A 26,904-nucleotide genomic window follows, 5' to 3' on the forward strand; every position below is an offset into this window, starting at 1 on the left:
AATGATGACTTCATTGAGTCATTTACTTATAAAGCAAAGAGCAGCACAGATGGAATTCCTGCACTGCCCTTCAGCCCACCTTCCAGCCAGGGCTGTGCCCCACTGTGATTGTTTTTGGGGCCTCACCTTTTTTCGAATATCTTCATCATTCGCTCCCAGGGAGGCGTAGAGCTTGAACGCAGCCTGGCGCAGCTCGTGGGCGTGCTTCAGGTCATGGTCCAGCTAGTGAAAGAAAGCACAGAAACCAAACTTAGGCACTAAAAATTACAGGTGGGGTTTTTTTGATGTTGTAAACTAGAGCATATCTTCTGGGCTTCTATCTACCCACCAAGAGAGCCAGAAACACCAACAAACTGTTGTCCCACTAGTTGATGTCCAACTGAATGGAAGAACTGCAGTTAAGAATGTGGTTATAGCTTCTCTACTGACTTACAGGTAAATCCACCTAAATAAAGAATTTGAGGCCAAAGCACTCCTGTAACGTTACTGCTCTATCAGACTCTATGCAGGCAAAAGCTAATCTTACATACTCTACAGAAATGTACAGGGACAAGCCAGGATGAGCCAAAAGAGAGAGGACAAAAATCAAAGGATGTTTTATCAAGAGAACTGAAGGAAAACTGGAGCCAAAACCAGTCTCTAAATACAGGACCTCCATTGAAGCCGGATGCTAACTCCTGACTTCTGCTGTAAAGGCAACAAAGCAGGATATAAGCTGTCTATGAAGTTTCTGGAAGGTACTTCTCAACCCAAGTGTCAGAGGGGTGAAGGAGGCTGATGCACCACTGAATATGCTGCTGAGGGATCATGAAAAAATGCTTGGGGTTATGATAACGGGAGCACTAGCTATAGGGATCATAAAATCCCAGTGTTTTGAGTTCCTGAGAGGTGTGAGAAAGGCATGGAGCAGAGCACAGAGCCTTCACTTCAGGAGAGGAGCAGATGGGGCGTGCCCTGGCTTCTTCAGCCAGAAGAGCAGGCTGAGTAGAGATCTAAGAGCAGCCCCCACAGTACCTACAAGGAGAACATGGAGCCAGATTCTCTACAGAGGTGCACAGCAAGAGGAGGAGACGCAACAGTCAAACAAACAGGTGAGGTTCTTACTGCATTATAAGAAATAAAAATTCACTCTTCAAACAGTCAGACTTTGGAACCGATTGCTCAGAGAGGTTGTTTCATCTCCATTCTCAGCAGCTCTCAAGACCTGACTGGACAAAGACTTGAGTATCTTCATCTGACCTTGGCACTGAACCCACTTTGAACAGAAAATTAAGACTTTCAGACCTCGTGTTCTTCCCAGTGAGAAGAACCCTTCCAAGTTCCAAGTGCCCTTAGAACTCTGGACCAAATGACAGACAAAAGGCCAGAGAATCACTAGTGTTACGCAGCAAAGTGCCAAAGCAAAAGAACTGTCAAAAATTAAGCTGTGTGGGTAATCCTTTCTGATGCACCTGTATCAGAGCAGGATGTATTATATCCTTGTTAAAAATATTTAAAACAGAGAAGTGATCTGTTTGGCAGAGTCCTCACTTGTGCAGTTTCTACCTCACAGGGTGTAATTCACAGCATTTATCCAAAGGAAGCACCCTGGCTTTCCAGCTGACTGTTTTTACAGACCTTCTGCACACTTCCAACAATGAAATAATATTTATAATTGTCCCATTCACATTTGGCACCTAGTAATTTTTTGATGCTACAGTTGACACCCATTACTCCCCAGTCAGCTCCTCAACTTCCTTCTGCTTATTTAAGTTTGTACTGCAACTACTTTTTATTTTGTTTTTAAATACTTAACTTGCATTTTGTACAGAGGATTCAAGGCAGCTCTATATACAAAATCCATCCCATTCTATGAAAGCCTGAGAAGTAAGTCTACCTCTTGGGCTAGCTTCAGAGAAAGAACAGGGCTCCATGACCCAGTTTTTTGGGGACCTTTCTGACAACCAAGCCCAGAGGGGAAGGGAATAGGCAGCGGGTATCTCCATGCGTGGAATATCAAAACCAATCTTGCTTCTGAGGTCGACTGAACCAGTAGTGCTTTGGAAAGTGTACACAGATCTGTAAAGAACGTTCAGGGATAAGAACTCCTAGGACAACAGCTGTGAACTTAAGTCTCCGAGGTGTATCTGGTCTCTGTTTATCTGACCTCCTGCAAGTGCAGACAACTCATAATAAGACATGCTGCATGAAATCCAGGTGTTTTTCTGCTTAAACAGAAGCATCCCTGAAGTTACTGTTTTTCACAGGCTTAAGAATTGGAATGGATTGCTCACTGCAATGTGTTTAAAAAAAGGGTAGATGAGGTGCTCAGGGATATGGGTCAGCACAGGACAGGAACGGTTGGACCTGATGATCTTAAAGGGCTTTTCCAACCTGGTGATTCTGTGACTGCATGGGCTCTTCTCTCTTACACAGCTCAAACATACTGCTTCCTGAAGGTAAGTCTGTTGAACTCTGCAAACACGACTGATGTCTCACTCTTGCATCTCACTGCTATCTCTGAAAAATGCAATGGAACTCCTATGGTGAGGTGATGTTAAACTCCCCACAGCCTCTCTCTACCTTTACACAGTGAGGATGAGGGAGCCCTGGGACAGGCTGCCCACGGGGGGTGTGGAGTCTCCTTCTCTGGAGATACTCCAGCCCCGTCTGGATGCCAACCTGTGCAACCTGTTCTAGGGACCCTGCTTTGGCAGGGGGTTGGACACAATGAGCTCTGGAGGTTCCTCCCAGCTCCTATGATTCTGTGACTGTATGATTCTGTGACATAGAAGAACGCAGCATCCTTCTTACAGGAGTCCAGATATACACAGTGACTTCAGTTTGCCTAAGGCAGGCTCCAGAAAACACAGTGAGAGTGCAAAGATTTGGGGATTATATGCATGAGGAATCAACTGCTGCCAGACCTCTGATCATCCCCCTATTTGAGGAATTCAGACATAAGGTTTAAACCAAATTTAAAAAATACTAATTCCCGAGCCCTTTTACTAACCCCCACTTTGGCAGGTTTTTCAGAGATTCCAAAGAGATGATTAACAAAGGGGTCAGGAATAAATGGGTAAGGAGACGTACCCTCTTGATATCAGTGATGGCACTCACGGAGCTGGGGTACTTGAAGTAGTCAGCGAGCATGACGATGAGGTGGTCAGTGATGCTGGCGATCCGCTGGAGCTCCACGTCGGTTTCAATCAAATAGGCCAGTGTCTCGGCTCCCTCCACGCGCTCCTCCAGCAGCCTCTCCTTACTGCACATTCGAACCAAACATGGCAGAGTCTGAAAAGTTTAAAAACAAAAAACAAACACACAACAACCCACAAGACAAAAACCACCGGTGTTTAGTAGGAGCTCACACACACACACTCCCCCCCTACCCCCCCCAAAATTCAAATCCTAGAGCTATCCTAGAGCAATCCTCAAGGATGTTCTTTGGATCAACACTTGGAGACAAGAAGGTTTTAGTGGTTTTGAGGACTCCACACACAGAGAAATCGTTCAGGCATTACTAAGCACATGGTAGGCTACTTTCAACCAGTTTCTCTGGCTGCCAGGATTAGTCTGTGTGAATGAAATCTTTAGAAGTTACTGTGGTCAAAGCTCCACGAAAGCTAAACAACACCAAAAAATTCCCTCAAAAGTTTCTATTTACACAGGTTTATTCTTGCTGCTCACAGGAACCAAAAGTACCCAAGACCCCTCCTTGCCCTTTTGCGATCTAGGACTAAGAACAAGGCAGTCAAAAATTCTCTCAGGGCTTCCTTGGCCCACACTGGCTTCTAGGAGAAGTGGGGAAGGAAGAACTAATCCTAAACAGTGTGTATGGTTGATCAGAAATGAAGTTCACTTGGAATCCAGGTCCCTTCTGCCTTACCCTGACATATCCCCGTACCTTGGTTCAGTCATACGCCAACACTTTTGTCATACCTTCTCTCCTTTAAGTATTAAAACCCTTAATGCAATCAAATCTTTCTTTACCCAAAGCTCAGTGAAAGGCACTTAACTCTGGAAAGACCAGTTCTCCAGAAGTTGGGACGGTCACTGCCTATCTATCACTTGAGACATCAGATAAGACTTTCAGCCTCAACAGTTGAAAATTGGTTCTAACAGCACAGAAGATCCCTAAGGATCTTCACCCTACGGATCTTCTGCCTCCTTAGGAAGCCAGGCAGAACTCTTTAAAAGGGAGGACAGCTGCTGAGGGCTGGTAGATTTAAGCAGCCCTCAGAAATCACCTCAGTGTGATTTCTAGCACCTCCCCAGGTTTGTTCCTTGGGGCATTTAACTGTTACAGGACTTTTTAAGCAGCATAGTTCAGAACTGCATCATAATGATTAAATGTCACCAGCTTCAATCACCAAGCTGGTGCAAGGGACATTAAGAACTGTGACTGGCATAAATACAATCAGCAAAGCTGGGCATAAGCTCTGAAAAAGCCGACATTCAGGTTGACTAAGAAAGCACAGAAGTGGAGTTCCATGCTCATTGTACCTCCTGATTCTTTTCAAAGTCAAATGGCCTGAAATGAGCTATTTGTTGGAATTTAATGACTAGATATTAATCGCTAGATATTGCTAAGTCACTGCCTGCAAGCACCCAAAACCCACAAATCTCAGAGCTGTCAGCTTTTAGCAATTCCATCTATTTAAAATTAAAGAAGCCCAAGAATTCTGAAGGACACATTCTGACTGATCATTAGACCTACGGCTCAGTACAACACAGTCAATGCAGAGGAATAGGAGGCTGCATTAAAGGTCTAAGATGAAGTGAACAAAGTACACCTGAACTTCTCTAGCCAGCAGATAACGCCTGAAAATAGACTGTGAAGATGGGATACTTAATTCACATGGTATCGCTGGGATGCATCAGGGTTATCTGGACAAACAGTCACCTTCATTATGAGGATTCCAGAAAAATCCTTTCCTTTCCAAGCAAATCCATTATTTATCAGCCTCCTCCCCACTCCAAACCATTTTATTTTTTCACATTACAGGCCAAACCAATAAAACTGAGCAATGAAAATAAACCAGAACCATTTTGGAAAGACACATCCCTGATTGTCCTCCAACTGGGAACAGTTTAATAGCAAAGTGGCCAAGTTCCCTTCAATAATTTCTGAAAACTAAAGAGGGTGTTTTAGTTCACCTGAGGTCAAACAATTTGTGACTGCATTTATCACAGGCAGAGACAGTAAAACTTAAATCTTAAAACTCTGAGTTCCCAGAGTGACCCCAGAAGAGAAGTTACATGAGATGCTTGAACAAGAGGGCAAGGCTCTGTGCCTCCCTCCTGCCCTCACGCTTTTGTCTACCTTCAAGCATCAACAACAAACTTCAGTGCAAAGTTTAAGGTGTTTATTTGTGCAGAAACAGCCTCCATGAGAACGGAAGTGTTGCTGTTGGCTGGCAAGGAAATCAGCTCCTAAAGGTCTGAAAGGACTGTAGTTAGGCATGTGGCCCACGGGGCAGAGCACACGTAGCTCCACAGGGTTAGCAGCCAGTTGGCCTGGCCTACACTGCAGCCCTCATTTCTTCTCCCCAGAACACAGCCATTAGGGGAGACCCAACCCATCCCCACCAGGCTGCAGCCCGGGGTTAAGCAGGCAGTGGGGGATTGTTGAAGGGAAAAAGTTTTCAGAAGAATGAGGTTGGCAGGAGGAGGACGGGTAGGGGGCAAGGACCTGTAGTCCTCAGTGTGGAGGCAGTGCAAGGAGAGAGAAGCGAGACCAGGGAACTGGAGTGTCCATTGGAAAAAACCTAAGCAGGAGGATGAGGGAAAGGGATGCAGCTTGGTTGGCTTCCTTACTGGAAGACAGGTGACTGTGCAAAACAGATGCTGCTGTCAACATCAGCAGCCCTGGAACAAATTGCATTTTGGACTTGTGTAAAGACAGGAGGGGATGGGTCTTCATCTCTGCCAACACAGGAATTTTTCAGCTGTCACTGCCTGGGATGATGGATACCAAAACCCTGCTAACAAAAGCCACAGATATGCCAGACTCCACTGCCATGGACAGTGAAAGGAATGAATCTGCTTCCTCACTGCAGTATCTGACACACAACCTGCCCTTTCCCCAGCATTGCCAAGCAGTAGGACATGGGGACGGTTCCTGACACTCCGGTGATGATACTGCAGTTTAAAACCTGAGTTTGCAGGAGCCCTCTGGGGTTTGCCACAGCCCACAGTGAGATACTGAGCAGCAGCCCTTGGTGGTGTGAAGCATTTCTTGCTTTAAGCTGTGCCATGGACTTGCAGCACACACTGATGGTCATGCACAGGCTCATGAGTTGCCTGGTCACAAGAGGGTCTGAGCAGCACGGAGGAGCCTTCAGCACCAAGGAACTCCCATAAAAAGTTACCAGGTCTCAGATCACACACCACTGAATCCTGACAGTGACTGCTTTGCTAGGCTCACTCCATGAACATCTTCTCAATATAGGGAAAAACTTATTTTTGCAGGCATTTAAGCAACATTTCCTTAAGTCTGAACTCAGTGCTGTTCTCTGGAGCGAGGGATGCTGAAAGCACTCTGAAAGCTTTGGAGCCTGCCAGACTGCTACAGCAATTATCAAAGAAAGCAAACATGTTTTCTTATTGCAGCATCACAGTAATACTTCAACATCTCACAGGGAAACAAGCAGTGCCAGCACTATCTGATCTCTGGCTCATGGGCTTGCTCATCAACAGCTTTTCTTTTTTTCTTCTGACTAGCTCCAGAAGCCTGGCTGTTCAGAATGAGATCACATTCCTATGGTATTTAATCATAGAATGGTCTGGGTTGGAAGGGACCCCAAGGATCACACAGTTCCAACCCCCCTGCCACAGGCAGGGACACCAACCTCCAGGCCTGGAGCTACACAAGGTTGCCCAGGGCCCCATCCAACCTGGCCTTGAACACCCCCAGGGATGGGACACCCACCCCCTCTCTGGGCAGCCTGTTCCAGCCCCTCACCACTCTCTCTGTGAAGAAATTCACTCTAGTATCTCATATAACCCTTCCCTCCTTCAGCTTTAGTCCATTCCCCCAGTGAAGTTTCCTGTGCTAAATTTCCTTATAGTGGCACATGCAGTACAAAAAAAATCAAATCCAGCATTTCAGCATGATAATGTGGGGTTTTTTTAAAGAAAAACTTCCCTAGCCAAGCATGAAGCAGACTCAAGTACAAAACCATTATGAAACCTGGGAAACCATCTGCTTGTGACAGACTCCATGTTTAAACTGTGCATGTATTCTGCCTGTAGCCTTGGGAAACAAGGTGTGGGGAGACAAGCCACTGCCTTGTTCATACAGAGAGACCAGGGCAATAACACGGTCTCTGTGTTACCTACAAATGGTTACCAACCTCAAAGGGGTGTGTGCCTGGGATACCTATTCCTGGACATTGACCATTTAGTATCATTTTTTATTTAAAGCTCCTTAGAAATGCCAGGTCACTGTAAATGCTTAAAGACACAAAGGGAAATGAGGGAACTTGTTTACTGAACTAAAATTAAAGAATAAAAATCAGAAGTTGGTGCTTTGAAATCTTCAGTGTAACAGTTTTTCTGCTGCTTTTTGCAACAGGTAAGTAGAAGCAGGATAGCCCTACATGAGAAAAACACTTGAAACACAAAACCTTTCAAACACTCACCTTTAGAACGATGCAAGAATCGTCTGTCCGTATTGCTCCAGCTCTGCACATGGAAGTAAGGCTGTAACAACGCAACAAAACAGATATTCACCTATCACTGGCTTTCAGGCACTTCAGATGCTGCAGAACAACCCACTGCACTAATGAAGTGTACCCCCCTTTGTTCTACCCTTGGCTTAAATCCATTTGTGCTTCCTAGACTTGGGTGCACACAAACTACTAGAGACCTACTACAAAGCGGATTTCCAGGACAGGACATCTTGCTGGAGCAATGCAGAGTACAGGGTTGGGAGCCACAGACCATCCAAGCTTTGCACTAGCAGGAGACGTGGTGGTGTTGTGATGCTTGTTTAACACTGCTCAAACAAGCACATCCTTGCTAAGGATGAACCTAATGACATCTCTGACACCAAACCCAATCAGCATTTGTTCTTTATGAGGCAAGAGCTTAGTGGATACGACAGCTCCAAGGTCTCAAACTACAGTATGGACTCAACATCAGACAGATGTATAAGTTGCTTTGTTAACCCACCTGCACATGTTCCCATGCTATGAGAAACGACATGTAGCTCACCCACCATCGAAGGTTTATACTTTGTACCTGCTCTGCTACAAGGAAGCAGAACAATGCTAGAGGACAACTGCTCTGCTTTCAGTGTGGGAACAGTCAAGCAGCTTTTGCTTTAACTGAGCCACTGTAACTTCGATCATGTTACCACTGAGGTTAAAAAGAGCCACTTAAATTTCAGTAAAGGTGACTTAAAACGAGCATGTTTCACCTCTGAAGGGCAGGTTAAAAACATCCATTTATAGCTGCTCAGGTGAGGAGCAGCACTGTGTGTAACCCTATCCCTTTCCACTGCATTCCTGAGCTCCTTCCAAGCACCTAAAGAGAGCCCTTTCATCTCTTCGGAGTGATAATCCCTGATCCTGTTCCAAACACCCACCATGATAGACACAGCTAAAATCCCATAATCAGCCAGCTTTTTCTGTATCATTCCTTGGAAGGGGAAAGCTTAAGACTTGACTGTTAGGACAGAGATAATTTTATACAGTTTTACTGCCCAAGCCTTGGACAGCAGGAAACGGTCATTTGCCCACCCGCACAGTCCAGGGGAAAGCACCCATCCTGCAGTTACCAGTTAGTCCAGCTAAACCCTATTTGGCTGGCAAAGCAGCTCTGTTTCAAACATGAAGTTAAAGTATTTTTACTTCAGGTAAAAAGGACTTGGATTAGCTGGAAGCAATTCCAGCGACTTTAGTAGGGAACTGCTTCACATGTAGCTGCAAATCACATTCCCACGTGGCTTAGTGCTCCTTCCTCAGTGCCAAGTAAAGGATCCCCACTCCATTTCAATCAAGAGGTATTAACTCTGTTCTTCCAGGTCTATTTTAATTGTTAAAAAATGAAGGGAATTTAAGACAGCCCCACATGCCAGTCTGGATTCAAACAAATTCAGCAAAAGGCTTTGCCTCCCTGCCTATATCTGCATTCCAAGGACTCTACTAACACAGAGAGGAGCTGCGTGTTAGTTGACCAAAGCTGGCAAGGTAGGAGTGAAGTCTAATTTAAGAGAACCTGTGAGAATTTCACCTACTGTTCTTGTAATAAAAAAGAAAGGGGAGAGAGTCTGGCTGGGAGGGACTCAAGGACGGCGTGGACTTATAGAAGAAAAGCTGGTAGGACTTTGGGTGCTCCCAGGACTGTCATGAAACTTCAGCTTTAAGTGCTCTACTAAGAAGGATGACTGCCCATGGATTGATGATCAACTCAATCTGAAACTCAAGAGGTTTGGTCTTCCATTTTCCTGCAATTTTCTGTTTTGCTTTTCAGCACATCGTTTTATTCCATGTTTCCAAAGGTCCACTTGAGCCAAAGTACTGAAAAGCAACAGCAAAAGATGGGATTGTCTACCCAAATCCTTCCACTTTGAAGCAGATCAGTAAAGAACACCAACAGACCTTGGAGCCAGAACTCCTCCAGCCTGAGTTATCAGCTGCCTTTTATCTGGAGCAGTAAAAAAAAATTAATTCTAATACTTAATTCTCATTGTATTCTCTGAATTCTCAAAGAAATGCATAAATCAGTGGGAACAGCAACTGCTATGATGTAATTGATTTAAGCTGTCTTCTTCACTAAGAGGCACCTAACATAACCAGTAAAACCAGAGTGTATAGACTGATTGCGGTTGGAAGGGAGCATGGGAAGTCCTCAGAAGGACCTCCCACGAGGAATGGGGTTACCTTACAAAGACAGCCTACCCCCCCCAAACTTTAAAGCTGTTGCCACGAATGGGTTAAGTCATCATAACCCAGCTGTATTACAAAAGAGCCCATCCTGCATACCCGACTTGTTCCTCACACGGTGTCTCAAGACCTTGCCCTGAGACAAGTCTCAGTGAAATGCTTTAGTGAGCTGAATCAGGGAACTGATCCAGGTCAAAAATAAGCTACTGAATTCTGAAAGAATAATCAAGCAACACTTAAGTGACCGAACTCTTGGGGTATCTGTTTTTAATAGTTCATAGTCATAGGCAATTTTATCTCTAATTTCCCTGAAGTCATTTATGCCATTATTATTAATAAAGCAAAATGAAAAAAGGTCTTAAAGGGAGTCAATTCCCAGCTTAGGAAGCAAGTATAACCCCAGTGTTGCTCTTACAGAGCCTGGTCACATTTTGTCACAAGGCAGAAAGTCATTACGAATACGAACGCACAGAAATGTGCCCACACCAGAGGGGAAAATTGGATTTGAACAAGGAAAGGAATAGCATTCATTCTGTCAGAGGAGCACACAAAGCTTAAAGAATAATCTGTTTTAATTAAAACTGCTGGGAAGAGGGACTAGCTCTACTCTTTCATCTTCTTAGTGTGTACAGTTCTCAACACACCACAGTCCCAGTCACCTGAGCAAGTCCTCTGAACAGCAACTCAACAAGGACACCAGCATTACACCCTGTAAGGACATATCTCTGTTGAGAAGGACCTGGGGGTCCTGGTAGATGACTGGGTGGCCATGAGCCAGCAGTGTGCCCTGGGGGCTAAGAGAGCCAATGGGATCCTGGGGGCATCAAGAGGAGTGTGGCCAGCAGGTCAAAGGAGGGGATCCTCCCCCTCTGCTCTGCCCTGGTCAGGCCACACCTGGAGTGTTGTGTCCAGTTCTGGGTTCCCTGGTATAAAAACGACAGGGATCTCCTGGAGAGAGTCCAGAGGAGGCTACAGAGATGATGAAGGGCCTGGAGCATCTCCCCTATGAGGAAAGGCTGAGTGAGCTGGGACTGTTCAGCCTGGAGAAAAGAAGACTAAGGGGGGACCTTGTTAATGTTTATAAATATCTGAAGTATGGGATACAGGGGGAAATGGGCAGCCCCTTTTCAGTGCTCTGTGGAGACAGGACAAGGGGCGATGGCTACATGTTGGAGCAGAGGAAGTTCCACACCAACATGGGGAAGAAGTTTTACCCAGTGAGGGTGAGGGAGCCCTGGGACAGGCTGCCCAGGGGGGTGTGGAGTCTCCTCCTCTGGAGAGATTCCAGCCCTGTCTGGACACTGACCTGTGCAATATGAGCTGGGGAGCTGCTCTGGCAGGGGGTTGGACCCGATGGGCTCTGGAGGTCCCTTCCAACCCCTGTGATTCTGTGATATATTTGACCACAGCCTATTCCAAGTAAAACTTATCACAAAATCCAATTGCAGTTCATCTTAGGAAAATCCCTGTGTCTGAAAACACGCTCCTGCTAAAACTGATGCCCAGCAACACTTCTTCCTGTTTCTGTACAGCAGGGAGTGCAAGTTATGCTATAACAACCAGGAGGCAAGAAACATTTCCCCAAGCATTTTTAGATAAATGTAAGTAACATCTATAGTTATTCCTGTGAACTTAGATCACATATTGCTTCACCACAACAAGAAAGAAGGGAACAGGTAAAAAGAATTAAATTGCATCCTATTTCACTCTAATTCCTGATGAAAATTACCATTTGGCTGACGTGAGCTGCATTTCAATAGGCTTGTCCCTCTGTAACATCTTCACAAAAATCTGTGGTAGCAATTCTCCATCAACTGACACTGCAAGGAAAGAGAAAACTCCAGGTAACTGTAATTCAGCCAGTCAGTAAGAAACAAATACGCAACAGCAGCGTGAGACTTACCATTGACAAGGGTCATGGATACCTGTGGGTTTTCAAAGGCTAGAACTGAGAAGCATTTCAATGCTTGCATTCGAACCTGTGTAAAACCAGAATGTATGTTAGGTACAGATGTAACTTAGAACCTGGTACAGATGTAAATGCTAATTCAGAACCAGAAATGGTCTATTCCGCTACACAGGCTTGTAAAAAAACAACTGTAGGATCAGTAAGTGGTGTAGATGATGAATACAAGTGTTCTGGTTCTGGCCAGGCCAGAGCTCACCTCTCCAAGCAGCCAGCACAGGGAAACTGAGTCAGCCTGGGCTGTTTCCACACCATCTGATATTGCTCCCCCCTGAGAGGGGCTGGTTGGAGAGGTGGCACTCCTGGGTGCCAATAAGGTACTTTGTGTTATCACCAGGTGTGAGTGAAATTTGCCACTGGCTGTTATTGTTCTCCTTTCACAGTGATTTTGGCAGCAAACTGTCCTTATCCCAACCCATGGAGGCTCTGTTTGTTTCTCCTCCAGGAGTGAGGAAGTGGCATGTGGTCCTCAGCTGCTGCTTGGGGCTGAACCACCACAACAAGCCAGATGGATACATGTAAGTCACACCATAATTCTTGTGATCTCCCTGTTGGAATTACCCTTCTCTGGAGTATACCATGAGCTAGCTGTGAAAAAGACAAGCAAGGCTAAAACTTGGGAACGGCCAGTCAGAAATGGTGTCATCTCTGATGCCTCACAAACATGCAAACAACCAGCAAAGAGCAGAAGTATCATAACAGTGCTTTGAGATAGCCCAGGATGGACTTCTAAAATACAAGAGGATGGAGCTGAGACTCAGGAGATTCACAAAACAGGCACCTGGCCACCTCTGCACATTCCGTGTCCTTTGTCACAGGTATGACTTCTGCTTAGGACAGTTCACATTTGCTTTTCTCATATATTCTTCAACAAACTTTTCTTGGGTTGACTAGTGACTGCTCTACTTTGAATCAATGAAAGGCAGCCCTGTCTTAATTAATGGCATTTTAATTTTACAGGGCACTCCAAAACAACAGGACTTGTTTTGATAGAAATCCCTATGGCAAGTCAAACCAACTGCTGTTCTAGAAATACACATCATAGCAGTTCACAGGTTCAGTTCATACATGGAGACATAGTTTATTCACCTTCCTTTGGATCCCCTTTCATAAAGATACATAGAACAGAAAATCAGGTTAATGTCTTACTTTGTAGGAGGCAGAGACTAACAGATGTGCGATATTCTGAACAGCTCCATGGTTAAATAAGATTGTCTGGTGATCTGGACCCTGCAAAGGAAAAAAATAGAACACAATTTATTTTTTTAAAGGAATCTGTAAGAGGTTTCTACTCTCTACAACTTACTGTTAGGTGTTACAGGAAGATTTACTGACATTTACTTTGTCATCAAATGTCACACTGTTTCTTTTCTCAGTCCAATACTTATTTTTGTCCCATTTGCCCTTTCCCAGACAAAAAGATTACCCCTGCTCCTCTCTTCAGCGAGCAATGAAGTCAGCTTTCCCAAAGGAAGAACTGGGGACTTATGTTTCTATCCTTCATATGGGAAACAATCAAAGCCCCTGATTTTCTTTTCAAACCATATGAGACATCCCCTGTCACTCATGTCTTCTTCACTGATAATATTTAACCACTTTCAACAATTTTCATGTCAGAAGAGTGGGAATTCATTCTCAAACTGTTTCAGACAGAACATGAAAGTGCTTTGAGTGTAGATTCTCATTTTCCTCCTAATGATTAATTTAGTTTCAGACATACTTAGCCATCAATCTAATCAGCCATCACCCATTCACAGACTTCAAAATCTGAGTCGGCAATGGCTGAACATTAATACTTTCCCAAGGTTTCAAGAGCATTTGGAATCTAAAACAAATACTGGATTTTGCAGTGGGACAATCTCAGGAGTTTCGTAGTAGGACATGGCTTGATGACTTTGGAAAGAACAACATGAAACCTCACTGAGGTCTGCAACCCTCAACAGCCTCTTATGAACTCTGCTCTGTGACTTAAAAACAAGTCTTCAGGTGTAGATTCACGACCCTAGATCTTTGTGTTAACCATGGGCCATGCACAGTTTAAATTCAGCTTTCACAGTGTCGCAGCATTAATCATTCCTCCATGCATTTTCTTGACTAATCTGCAAGTGAAGAAAGTATCTTCACTCCGTTAGCTTTTGTTCAAACCCAGCTGAGTTTATGATACACCCTAGCATGCATGAGCAAAGCTTTATTTTCACATCTGAAACAGTGCTGAAACCAGATTCCTCTTATATTCAACAGCACACTTTTGGAGTATCCCTTACCTCAAAAGAAAAAAAGCATTAAACTACTTTTAGATGTACCATATCTGGTGCTTTAAGAGATGCTTCAGCTGCTACTGCCACCACGAGCTTTCCACCAAAAAATGCAATTAAACCAGCATGGTTTAAGTAAAAAAACAACTTCCTTTGGCACAGAGAAGCAGCTGAGACAATGACTTAAAGCCGCAGCTACACCAGTGTTGAAGCTGAAGAACAGATATTAAAATGTGTGAAAAAAATGAAGAAAGAGAAATCCTATCGACCTAAATGGCTTTAGTAATTCCCAAGTATTCGTGGTTTTTCCATGAGATGAAGACAGTAAACTCTGTGCAAACAGGACACACGCACACATAACGGGTGTATTTTCTTCGCTGCATAACCAGATGTGGGTGGAAATACCTGATATGTACACCCTGATCCAGCCTGTTTCATGCACAACTGGCTTAAGCCCTAACCTGTAAATCACGATGTGAAAACGTGAGAATATAAAGCACCATTTCCTTCCTAATTCCAAGCAGCTGAGATGCCAATTTAGTAGCCAGACCTTTTGCTTTTCTTGCTCTTCGGGGATACTGACAGAGTTCCAGGAGCTGGTCCTACCACAGTTACCTTTTTTCTGCAAATAAGACCAAACAATGTAGTATTTTGGGGACAGAAGTCACCCTTGGTGCACAATTACTGTCAGTTTTTCAAGAAAGCAGAAGGACAGGAGGATGTAACCATTCCTCCCCCAGTGAGGTTTTCAATACAAATGTACCTTCGCTCAGGCCTAAGATCATGTAGGAAAATATTCTCCCAAGGGGCTTGGGAGCAAGCTGCCTTCATTATCCAGGCTTTACCCTGGATCGCTCCTAGACACAAGATTTTTCATTTTTAACTGGTGGTGAGATGAGGGCATGTGTAGAGACATCACTGCACCCAAAAGTAAGTTCCAGAGCTACTTTCTCACACTATTCACACACCATGGGGTTCCAAGTGGGTACCTAATTCTTTGCAGTTTGACAGTTAAAGCAGTAGAGCTTACCTCCTCACAGCACTTTCCCTGGAAACAGAATCCTCAGCAGCACATTCTGACCAGCCCTTCAGCATCAACCTGACTGCAGTTTACTTATTTGCTTACGTGGAGGTAGAACCCTGGCTCTGTATATTAAGGGCTGCATTTGCTCTCCCTATAAATCAGCGTTTCCAGCTGGTTAGGAAAGGCTCTTCTCCAGAGTCAGTGTTTTCCATCAGACAACTTTAACTGTAAAAACACAGTTGAGAAGCAGGAAAATCAAGCAGCAAAGGCAGAAAACAGCAGCAATATACTAGGAACCCGAATTAAGGATTTCCTGCCTCTAGAGAAGAGATCTCTGCTTTTCCAGGGAAACTTGAGGAGGAAGAGAGTGAAAAAAACCTAAGAAGCCAAACCAATCAGCTCTGGCCAGGAAGAGAGAAAATGGATACACAAGACCGAGCAGAGAAAGGTTTGCACAAGCAAGGAGTAGGAGCTATGAAGCAGGGGGAAGAAATAAAAGCATGAACACTCCTTACAATATATGACAGCATCACAGTGGTTGGAAGGGACCTCCAGAGCTCATCAGGTCCAACCCCCTGCCAAAGGAGGTCCCTAGGACAGGTCACACAGGTCGGCATCCAGCCAGGGCTGGAATCTCTCCAGAGAAGGAGACTCCACAACCCCTGGGCAGCCTGTCCCAGGGCTCCTGGTTGGGTAGAACATTGCCCCTTGTCCTGTCCCCACAGACACTGAGAAGAGGCTGGCCATTTCCCCCTGAAATGGGAAAATTCGTATATGCCACGCCTTACCTAGGGACTAAAGCTTATAATAATTTATTTTTCCAGGAAAAAAATTAGAAAGGTTCTCTCACTCGAGGCATTTTTTTGGGGGGGGGGAAATGGAGTCCTCATTAAATATGTAGCAAATAACGAAACTTTCAGTATTTAATCTACTGTTTAAAATTCTAAGAACATACTTAAAATATCCATAAAAATGAGAATCCCTTGCAAATTCTGCTTTGCTCTATTAGATGGATTTTGTTACGTGGAAAAATCCAGCCACTCAGCTTGATAATCAAACCTGAAACTCAAGAACAAAACAAAAGGGAAAGAGGCACTTTAGGGTTCTGCTGAAGAGCTGGATTTTCCTGGGCAAAGAAATGAGTCCTTGGTCAGCTTAACATTTGGGATGCTATTCTCCTTTATTGTGCAGCTAATATTTATCCTGTCAACACAACTATTCCCTAATGCTCATACCCACCAGCATCCTGCTTTTCTTGGGCATGTGTGTTTATCTGTTCAGAGAGTCAACTTTTTCTTCTTACTATATCAAATTATTTTTCCAGTATTAGGGACAGATCTGAACTTCCACAGTCCAGTGCAGGACTCTGTCCTAATGTCATTAAGCAAGTCTATAAATATAATATACTTGTTGAAAAATACGAGGTTCCAGAATATCCATTGTAAGTGTAGGAATGTAGAAAGCCAATTTTTTGAGGCAAATACTTACAAATTCCTAAATTTTGGTACTTCTTTTCATTTGCTAGTCTGGTAGACAAATACAATCTCTGACCTTTTTGTTTTAAGCCATTTCTAAAAGGGGTTGCACAGTATGATTTCTTACACTGAATTATTCTGATACATTCACTGTATAACCCATGGGTACAGTAACTACCAAAACCACATCAATAATAAAAACAACACAGCAGCATGTGGAAACTGGGAGGGTGTGTGGGGTGTGTGAGGGAAAGACAAAAACCTTTGTTTGGGGTGGGGTTGTTGCCGTTTCTAAATTTGTTTTCCCCTGTGGATAATTACATGTTCATTCGTGCTCTACAATGCATCTGGTTGAACCTGTCGCTGGTAGAGCTCCATTGAGAAAAGCAGCTTTCTTCCTCTCAATCCACAGTAAGTACCTCTCAGAAAACACACTCTCTGTTTAAAACAGCTCAAAAGCAGATGCAAGACCTCTGTGAAGAGATGCTCACACTGTCAAGGCTTCCAGAGGTAAGAATCATAGAATCACAAACTGGTCTGGGTTGGAAGGGACCCCAAGGATCACAGAGTTCCAACCCCCCTGCCACAGGCAGGGACATCAACCTCCAGGCCTGCAGCTATACAAGGTTGCCCAGGGCCCCATCCAACCTGGCCTTGAACATCCCCAGGGATGGGGCATCCACCACCTCTCTGGACAGCTTGTTCCAGCCTGTCACTGCTCTAAGAAAGGAGCCTTCCAAAGTTTGTACTGATAATAGAGACGATGGATATTTGATTCAACTGTTGACTCTGTTTAGTAGCCAATTAATAACACACTTATCGTGTATTTTGTTTTACTGTAGAGAAACATATAGAGACCCAAATAAATCATTCAGCAAGCCCAGAGCAGTAACAGTTCAGTCATTACTGTCCTAATTTTCCTGCCACAAAAGGCAGCACCATCTGACACAGTTTCTTACACACCAGAAACACAAGTTGCCCAAAGAACACGTATCCTCTTCCTTACTTTGCAGCAATGTGAGAAGATCTGACATATGTATTCTTGCGTGTATCGAGACCTACTGAGCAGTGCCATGAGGTGGGAGATAACTGTGGCATCCTGCAAACAAGGCAGAAAAGAAAAAAAAAGTATTAACACTCGGTTTCAGCATCGTTTTTTCACAGCTTGTGACTTCAGAGCATACTCCTGACTCTGCATCCTCAGTTCTTCCCTTCCATTGATACTTGGACACACACAGGACAGGCTGCAAGGCACAAGTGACAGCTCTGAGCCAAATCCTCAGGGGAAAAATAAAAAGGTCGATGCAAGTAAGGTAAAAAACTCACTTTTATATATAAAACTTCTGTGATCTGTCTCTAGAAAATTTACTTCATAAGAAAACAATAAAAGAATGGGGAAAAAAAAGCTGTACTGACTGCAAACATGGTCAGTGAAAGCAGTTACTCCAGGAGCTGCCTTTGCATCTCCTCACAAGTGTGATTTACTTACCTCATTTCAGCAGAAAAAAGCAGGGAGGGGAACAAGATGCCAGACTGAACAGTGTCCAGTCTGCCTTGGCACCCGTTTTCTGAGTGATTAATGAAGGGTAATCATCTTCTTTAAGCCAAATCATGCTATGGGCACTATTAGTATGAGTGACACTAGTGGCAGAGAATTCCAAATAAATCAGTAAAAGAAAGCGGTTATACTGGAGTTGCCTCCTGCAAACACATCCAGTTAGTGAAGTTCCCTTGTAAGTTACAAAATCACAACATTTAAAAGCTTTGGGTTCCTTTTACCCACACAACTCAGGGCAGCTGCTGCAGGGGCATTAAAAGAAAGACTGGACATTTTATTTGAAAGGCAGAAACTCGATTACTTCACAGAGTTACAGAGCTGTAGGGGTTGGAAGGAACCTCCAGAGATCAAGTCCAACCCCCTGATAAAGCAGGTTCCCTAGGACAGTTCGCACAGGTCAGTGTCCAGATGGGGCTGGAATATCTCCAGAGAAGGAGACTCCACACCCCCTGGGCAGCCTGTCCCAGGGCTCCCTCACCCTCACCTGGAAGAAGTTCTTCCACAGATTGGGTGGAATTCCCTGTGCTCCAACTTGAGGCCATCGCCCCTTGTCCTGTCCCCACAGACACTCAGAAGAGGCTGGCCATGTCCCCATGTCCCACACTTCAGCTATTGATAAACACTGATCAGATCCCCTTCCATCACCTAAAGGGAGAACAGGGGAGGTGAAAGACTGAGACTTCCTCACCCAAGAGCTTACCCGATATTGTCCCTACATACACAGTCAGACCCTCTCTTTCACCAGCAGTGGAATGATGAATAGCAACCCTCTGATTCAGGAGAGGTGGACTGCAGTTACAGCAAAACCTTGGTGCTCCTCAGCTCCTTTTCCAGGATGAAAGCAGCACTAGCCTGCATCTTTTACTGGCTTCAGAGGCACACAGCAGCTTATGAAAAGCTTTCTTTCCCCTTTCCTTGGGAAATTTCCAATCGTACTTTTTATACTGGCAAAGTAGGCACACGAAGTCTCTCCTCCTTGTAAAAGTGTCTGAGATAAGGAAATGCTTTGCAATACTTAGGTTTGGGGTTTTTTAAATTACATATACGCATAAAATTTGGTACTTATTTTAGAAAGCTTTGCTGCCAACAATCCAGCAGCCTTGTTCTCCAGAGAAGACAATAGGACAAGAGAGCCAAGAAACACACTGAGGCTAAAATCAACTTCTGTTTCCACAGCTTGCTCCTCAGTAACGGGAAAGGATTGATGTGCAGCAGCCTCTTTTGTCATTCTGGCATCCTACAGAGAGAAAGTTCTTCCAGGTACACCAGCCACGTGTCTGTGCTCATTGCACACTTACGTGCACAAGAAAAACAAGGGAAAAACTATTCCAAGCCCAACTCTTCAGGTCTGGTTAACAGCAGCTCCATCTGACCTTCTGCCCTTTACATTTATACCAACACAGCTGTTTCTTTGCAGCTTCAGAACCCAAAGACCAGCAAGGAACAGGTTTAGTTGCCATAGGGGACATTAAATCCATAAGAATGTTGTAACAGTGCTGATGGTCATCACCATAACAAAGTGTCTCTTGACTGTCCCTGACAGAGGTAACCCCAGGGCCCTGTGTAAACTAAGTGGGCATTCACTGCCTTTGGGGCACACACCAAGCAGAGCAGCAAATTTCCAGGAGAAACCAAACAGAAGCAGCTAACAGGCCACAAAGTCATAACAGGTGCCCAGAGCTTCTAAAACTCTCCTTTAGAGTTAAAGCAAAACAAATCGACTAATTTATCCCAGACTCCTTTGTGGTTTAACACATTTGGCCAATTAAACCAGATTCTGGTCATTTTCTGTAAGCCTCAGGCAGCTGAGGCTCTCAAACCACATGAATGTTCAAGACAATATATAAATATACATGCTAAGAGACTCCTCAGCAATAAAGCACACCTTAGACAAACCAACCAAGTAGTCAGGAGGGTAAGAGGGAAGAGAAGAGAGACACCTCATGAATTAGCAGCAGTAAAGCTTATTTAAAAAGGAGCTTCAAGATGTGAGATACCCGAAGTCTCCTGTGGGGAAATCCCTGAACAGTCTGGCTTGTTTTAAAAACTGCCACTAGAAGTATGTAAAAGTTGGTCTAAAGGCTAAACCCTAATGAAGTTGATTGAGATACTGCTCCTGCCAAAGATAAAAGGTACAAGAGCTCACAACAGAAGAAATATACCTAGAGTGAGCCAAGTGGAAAAGCTCAGTGATCCCTAGCCAGAGGGGATCCCCAGGAACCAAAAAGGATCCAAGCTGTCACTATTAAAAACACATAGACACAGTGTTCCCTAATGTTAGCAACATATGTTTTTGTATCCACCTGACCAAGAAAGCTACAGAATACTGCAAGCTTTGAGGATGTTGGCAAGCACAAAACACATCTGTCCTGTTTTTGTATCCTCCCCCAAATAGGTGGGCTCTAGTTTATACACACCCACTATTACAGACAGCTTTATAACTGTATTTTGTCCTTACCTTAACTTTGTTTTTCCCTCAGCTAACCAGGAAATTCTAGGTAAGAATTTCTTGATGTCTGTATCCACACAGGTTCTTAGGGGGAAAGATAAAGCCCTAAAATTAGCAACTAATTTGTTTGCTAAATCATAGGTGACTAGAGCTTGTGGGCAGATTCACACAGCTGGATAGTGAATAACGCTGCCAACTCAGTAGTGGTCCTACAAAAGGCTGTAGGACTTTCCCTCAGACTAGCGGAAAGCTTCTGCCTCTTGTTTTGTTGTTAAACCTGAACTGGTGGGACTGCTCATGAAACCCATGAGAACAATGTTCAGGTTGTTCTTCGTTAACTAAGAAATTAATTCAAGTCTATATAAAGTGCCAGGCAGCAACCTTTGTATCAGAAGCAACTGGAAACCAACCTGAAGCTAAGGAAGTGAAGAGTTCTGATGCTATGTCTCACAGGACCTATCGTCCCATATCCTCATCTTTATCTCCCAAACTACAACAAGTAGTTGAATTAAACAATTCTCCAGTTCTAGTCTTTTATTCAGAGCAGATGAATGCATAACATCTCTCTACATGTATCTCTCTACATGTATCTAACACCAGGGGAGGAACTAACAAGCTTTCATTTCACATCCAGTGACATTCCCACGTTCAGTTTCAGCAGGATTGATCACACAAGTATTTCTGGCTGCAGTGTGAGAGACTCAAGAGTTCTGATAAAGATCTAAGTAGACAGATAGTGAGTTTAATAGTCTGGAGGCTCTACTGTAGAGTTACAGAGATGGACCTAGAACTGCACACAGGGATTCAGACATGGTAACATTTACCGAGCTGCACGGCACTGTGGCCCAGTGGGGAGTTCCTGGATAGGAAGGTGCTCATGTTGGGTGAGGAATAGCATTTTAATTCAGCATTTCTGAGACTGGCCTGTTCTGATACCTAATGTTCTGACAGGGCACTTCCGATATCACTGTGACCCCAGCACTGATGATGTATGTATGATATCAGGGTTCATGAATCATTGCAATCAGAGTAAGGGGCCTCTGAAATTCTACCAAGAAAGAACTGTATGATTAGGTATTCTGGACTGTACAGGGACATGCTTAAGCAACAATTCTTTAGAGAGCTTTTATACAACTCCTCATTTTGTTCCATAAAATCAGAAATGTTGGGGTATGGAAAGGTTACAAACTCTGGGGAAGTTGCATGAGTATTTCCTTAGTGCTTGTGAGAAAATTGTGTCAGTTTTGCCCCTTGATTCTGCTAAAATATCACAGAATCATAGGGGTTGGAAGGGACCTCCAGAGCCCATCGGGTCCAACCTCCTGCCACAGCAGCTCCCCAGCTCATATTGCACAGGTCGGTGTCCAGACGGGGCTGGAATCTCTCCAGAGAAGGAGACTCCACACCCCCTGGGCAGCCTGTCCCAGGGCTCCCTCACCCTCACTGGGGAAAAGTTCTTCCCCATGTTGGTGTGGAACTTCCTCTGCTCCAACTTGCAGCCATTGCCCCTTGTCCTGTCTCCAGAGACACTGAAAAGGGGCTGACTAAGGCATTACTTTTTGACCAGCTTTGTTTCCCTCTTTCCGCCCCCCAGCTCACATATTTTCAAGCAGTTCTCTTTAAAGAACTTGAGCATCCCAGTTCTTAAGTGAGAGGTCCCTTGAAACCACTAGAATGACTGTAGCATCCTTGGAAACACTGAGATGAGTCACATCATCTCATCCTGAGAACAGTCCTGAACAAGTCAAACCACAAAAAGAAGTTGCTATCTTAGATACAACTCAAGAACCAACTTTCCAGAAGTCTCCAGAAGTGCTGGGCAAGAATGAACAGCCATTGACAAACCTTACCTTTCAGAACAGGACCTGTTAAAGGCAGAACCAGAGAAGCTGCTGAATGAGCCCTTTCACTCGTTCAATATCTGAAGCAATCTGGAATGATGACAGGGTCCCCAGAGCTGTTGTGATCAGAAACAAAGAGGGTGCAGGGTGGCTAAACAAGAGTTTTAAGTTCTTCCTGTTATTCTCAGTATCAGGAAAGCAGAGTGTCTGTCACAGTGTTGATGAGGCCCATAATTACTTCTTTAATTACGGAGACAACCTTCCCAACTGCTGCCTTGTGAAACACAGCTTGCAGCAGCGGGGCTGTGGCTGTACCTCCCAAGAGATAGGAAGGTATCTTTCCAAAGGATCTGCATTCATTATGTTTCAAAACACGGGTCTGGATATTCCCACAAGAGAAGCAAAAAAGCAGCTGATCTGTGGAAATGGAATCATAATCAGTCACAAGATATTTAACTTCCAGGCTTCCAACTGGAGAGGGAGATTGGAAAATGGGTGCTATACAGTTGAAGCTGAAGAACAAGGGCACCCTCACCAGACGATCCTTTCCTGGTTAATTAAGGCACATCACCTTAGCCTGAAAAGGAGCAAGGTGGCAGAGTTCTGATGTCACTGTTGTGCAGCAGAGAAAGCAAATCAACGACACAGAAAATCCAGTATCTTCAGCATATCCTTTCCACAGTGACAGCAGTAACTTCTATGCTAATATCGGGTCTTTCACATCTCTCTTCATACTCTTCCACTTCCTCTCCATCCAAGTTACCAAACATCTCCTCCTACCAGGGAGCAATTAGTAGTCTCTACTGAGTGTCTCTATTAGTAGTCTCTATTTCTCCCCAGGAAAACGTACGAACTGTTACCAGACAGGATCAGCCTAAGCCCTGGCTTTGGACACTCAGAGCAGGAAGCAGATGCCCCTGTGATTGTGAACTCTTGGAGGCCAACCTGAGGTAATCTGGGAGCATAAAGCAGAATCAAAGGAAGGAAGAGACACCAAGAGGAAACTCAGATGACTCAGGAGAGGTGCCTCCAGCAGCCACACATTCAATCCATGTTCAGGGTTTCCTTACTGAACAATCAAAAAATCAATTGGGGAAAACAAAAGGCAGTGAACAGAGGAGGACCAAGCTGGCTCATCACCTACACGTACTAAATACAAGGGTTAGCTGCCAAGAGCTCCACAAAGACTTCATCAGATGGGCTGATTTGAAGATGAAATTCAGACTAGGTGCACAGCCAAACTGAGACCATGGCAAACAGGGTGACACACTGATCATCACTCTGGAATGAGAACGGAAGGAATCGCTAGAACACGAGAGAACAAAGCAGACACGGCAGCACTGTGCAGCAGCTAGGCAAAAAATCAGGAAGGAAACCAGCTTGAGGACTTGTAACACTCAGAAACAGTCTCCAGTAATGCCAGAGACCCCCAGACGGTGGAGATGGGATGAAATCAAAGGTGAACTGCGCCCTTCTCTACAGGCATCAAGTCAGCAAGTGACAGTGAGTGACAGTCACCCTGTCGAGCAGTGGGATGACTGGCACTGCAGACTGACAGTTACCCTCAGGAGCCCGATCTGCCCAGCGACCTCCATCTAGACTGGTGCAGAGCTACCCTCTTCCCAGCAGAATGAGACTGCTTGCACAGCACAGTTTTCAGGCCACAGCCTGCTTCACCCCTTACACTGAGATGAAGGAAAAGGGATGAGTACAACTCCTTCTTGCCCTTCCTCCCAAGTAAGAGACAGAGACTGATTTTGGGGAAGGCCAATGGACAGCACTACCTCCTGACAGGGCTCCACACCAATGGCTCTGCCCAGTCACCTTAACAAGGTCAGTACCAATAACCTTATTGGTCCTGTGCTCCAAGCTGAATTAATGATTATAGCAGTAGTAATTGCCAAGGCCATTTTCTATCCTTGTCAGTTAAATGTAAACCACATCACATATATTAACTGAAAGCTGAGAAATTTTGGAGGTGAAGAGCAAGCACTAAGGAAGCTCCCTCACATTTGGAGCAGGAGGCCAGCGTCAGATAAAGCTTTCAGCTTCAGAAACTAACTTTTGCCAATACAGCTGTGATAATGGTACCTGTATCATTTAGAGACAGCTTTTATTCCCTAAGATTTCAAGCAAACCTGAAATTTTTAGGGTTTTTCTTTATCAGTGCACTACCTTGTCAGTCATCTCATATCAAACATTGCCATAAATGTTAAGGGAACCAGATGTCTTAAATGTAGGTGACAAATTCTAATGCTGGTGGTCAAACAAGTCCTACTACTGCTGCAGACAAGACCTTTCACTCTCACCAGCTCTATGGGTTTTAAAAGGTCATAATAATCTGCTTATTACTTACTGTGTATAGGAGATCCTCTGGAGTTACAGGGCTGATGAAAATGGTACGTAGACATCGCAGGCAAGCTTCAATAAACCTCAGATCTGGCGACAGTAGTCCTACAAATACCGACAAAAACTACTATTCAGTTTCATTATCTTTGCTTATTTGAGCACTCTAGGAATGGTTACTAACAAAGGTCCATTAAGGGGAAAGTACCTTGCAATAAGGCTGGGATAATATGGCAGTCTAGTAGGGATTTGACGTTATTCTCTGTACCCATTGCAAGGCTTCCGAGGACCACTGCGCACTCTGTTCTCAGCTCTGTGCTGGAGGTTTCTTGCTGAAGTAAATACAGCAACCTGGAAATAAGAGTTATTTTCAGAGGGAAATTTAGACTGAAGAGAAGTTCTAGTTAATATATATATACACACATAAATCCTCCTACGTTAAGAAGATGAAGTCCTTAAGAAAAAGATGAAGGCTGAACAAGAGCACGATGGACTCTTCATTCATAGGATCCTTTTCACACTGTGTGTTCCCACACAGGCTTCACTTGCAGCAGCAGAAAGAGGTTTTACTGGTTATGGCAGGAAGACACCACATTGTTTTTTCCTAAAACTGTAATGCCACAGTACTAATCCCTGGGATGAGATCTTTCCGGACATCAGGAAGATCCCAAATTTCAATTAAAGGAAACGAGTGTGCAGTTTGATGCCAATGAGAAAGGGAACCTCACACACCTCCCAACACCTAGGAGGCATGAGAACCACTATCATCATGGTTATCATCTTGGGCAGTGACTTCTTCCGGGTCACTGCTGCATCATCAAGCAGAAGCACAGGGGCTGAGAGCCATCTGAATTCTTGAACACTGAGAAGTGATTGAACATGGACATAAAGAAAGCCCAGGAAAGTTCTGTGTGCAGGAAAGCAGGTGAATCAGAGCTGAACAGGATCACTTCAAGCCTAAAACACATCTTGGCAAACATGTACCTTGGGTCTCAATCATTTTGAATTCTTTACAAGGTACCAAGAGACCTAGGAAGCCCTTTGAACATATTTGACATAACACCAGTAGCACCTGAAATCACAGCAGAGGTCCCTAACCACATTCAGTGTAAACCTGAGTCATGCAAAGAGCCCAGAGAGCAACCAGAGTCCTAACTCCCATCCCCACAGACAATCACTTCAAGATTCACATGGTTCAGAAGCTTAAAATGAAAAAACCCATTTAACTAAGGGCTCCCACACTACACTTGTCTGAGCAAAACTGTAGCAGGGAAAATGACCTGGATGTTGATACACAACTCTCTCTGTACATATAACAGTCACTTTTCTAGATGCAGCGAACTAAGGCTGAAATATTCTCAATTTACTAATACTCTGTCTAGTTTGAAAAGGTTTCTCCAAAGCCAGGCAATACACTGAAGCCTTCTCTAGGAGCAAAAAATGGACCAGAAGTCAACATCTACCCCACTGCTGAAAGGGACAGAAATAGTTACAAATCCCTGAACAAAAGGTCCCAAATGCTGAGACTGTAAGTCAAAGGCAATGAAAAAATAAACCACCAAACACCCTCCCAACCCCAGAAACAGTAGCTAAGTGCCATTTAGGTACACAGGACTTCAAGACAGAAGACTACCTAGATATTCATATTTATAACCCTTCTCACATCTTGCAGCGACCAGCTAACAGCAGCCCAGGCTGCCCATGCAGCTCAGCACAGCTGATCTGTTGTCTCCTCTTCAATTCGCTGTACGTGCCTTTAATACTGATGGGAGAGGGCATGTAAGAAAGACCCAGGTTTTATCAGTTGTCCCACAACAGCATGTCTCATACCATTTGTGCAAACTCAAAATTAACCCTACCAGTATTATTGGCTTCTGAAAAAGTAACAGAAGTGACACTTCAGGCAATGAGTTTACATGTTTCTAACGCTACACATTCTGGTGCTGTATTCTTTGAAGGATCAGCTGTGCTACATTCCAGGTGAAGAGCAGTGCTGTTTCTCAACTGAAAGACTACAAAAGCAGCAAAATACGTAATAACCAGTGTTACACGAACTCAGCACAAAGGAAAAAAAGCATTCATAGAACTACAGAATGGCCTGAGTTGGAAGGGACCCAT

At 44.3% G+C, this 26,904-nt stretch overlaps 1 protein-coding gene across 1 annotated transcript in view; it reads right to left on the bottom strand.

Moving 5' to 3' along the window:
* The window catches only part of ARMC8 (armadillo repeat containing 8), a 44,274-nt gene extending 19,185 nt beyond the window's left edge, over positions 1-25,089 (bottom strand). Inside the window, exons 1-9 of the mRNA XM_084267505.1 lie at positions 24,995-25,089; positions 24,797-24,894; positions 17,599-17,691; positions 12,988-13,068; positions 11,776-11,851; positions 11,602-11,692; positions 7,626-7,686; positions 3,073-3,273; positions 127-222 (exon numbers count right to left, since the gene is read on the bottom strand). Coding sequence (XP_084123631.1) covers positions 127-222; positions 3,073-3,273; positions 7,626-7,686; positions 11,602-11,692; positions 11,776-11,851; positions 12,988-13,068; positions 17,599-17,691; positions 24,797-24,894; positions 24,995-25,058 — 861 coding nt within the window. The 5' untranslated portion in view covers positions 25,059-25,089. The remainder of the gene's footprint in view (positions 1-126; positions 223-3,072; positions 3,274-7,625; positions 7,687-11,601; positions 11,693-11,775; positions 11,852-12,987; positions 13,069-17,598; positions 17,692-24,796; positions 24,895-24,994) is intronic.
* Between the last annotated feature and the right edge of the window lie 1,815 nt (positions 25,090-26,904).

The sequence above is a fragment of the Gallinula chloropus genome (genome assembly GCF_964237585.1).
Source record: "Gallinula chloropus genome assembly, chromosome: 8".
Lineage (NCBI taxonomy): Eukaryota > Metazoa > Chordata > Aves > Gruiformes > Rallidae > Gallinula > Gallinula chloropus.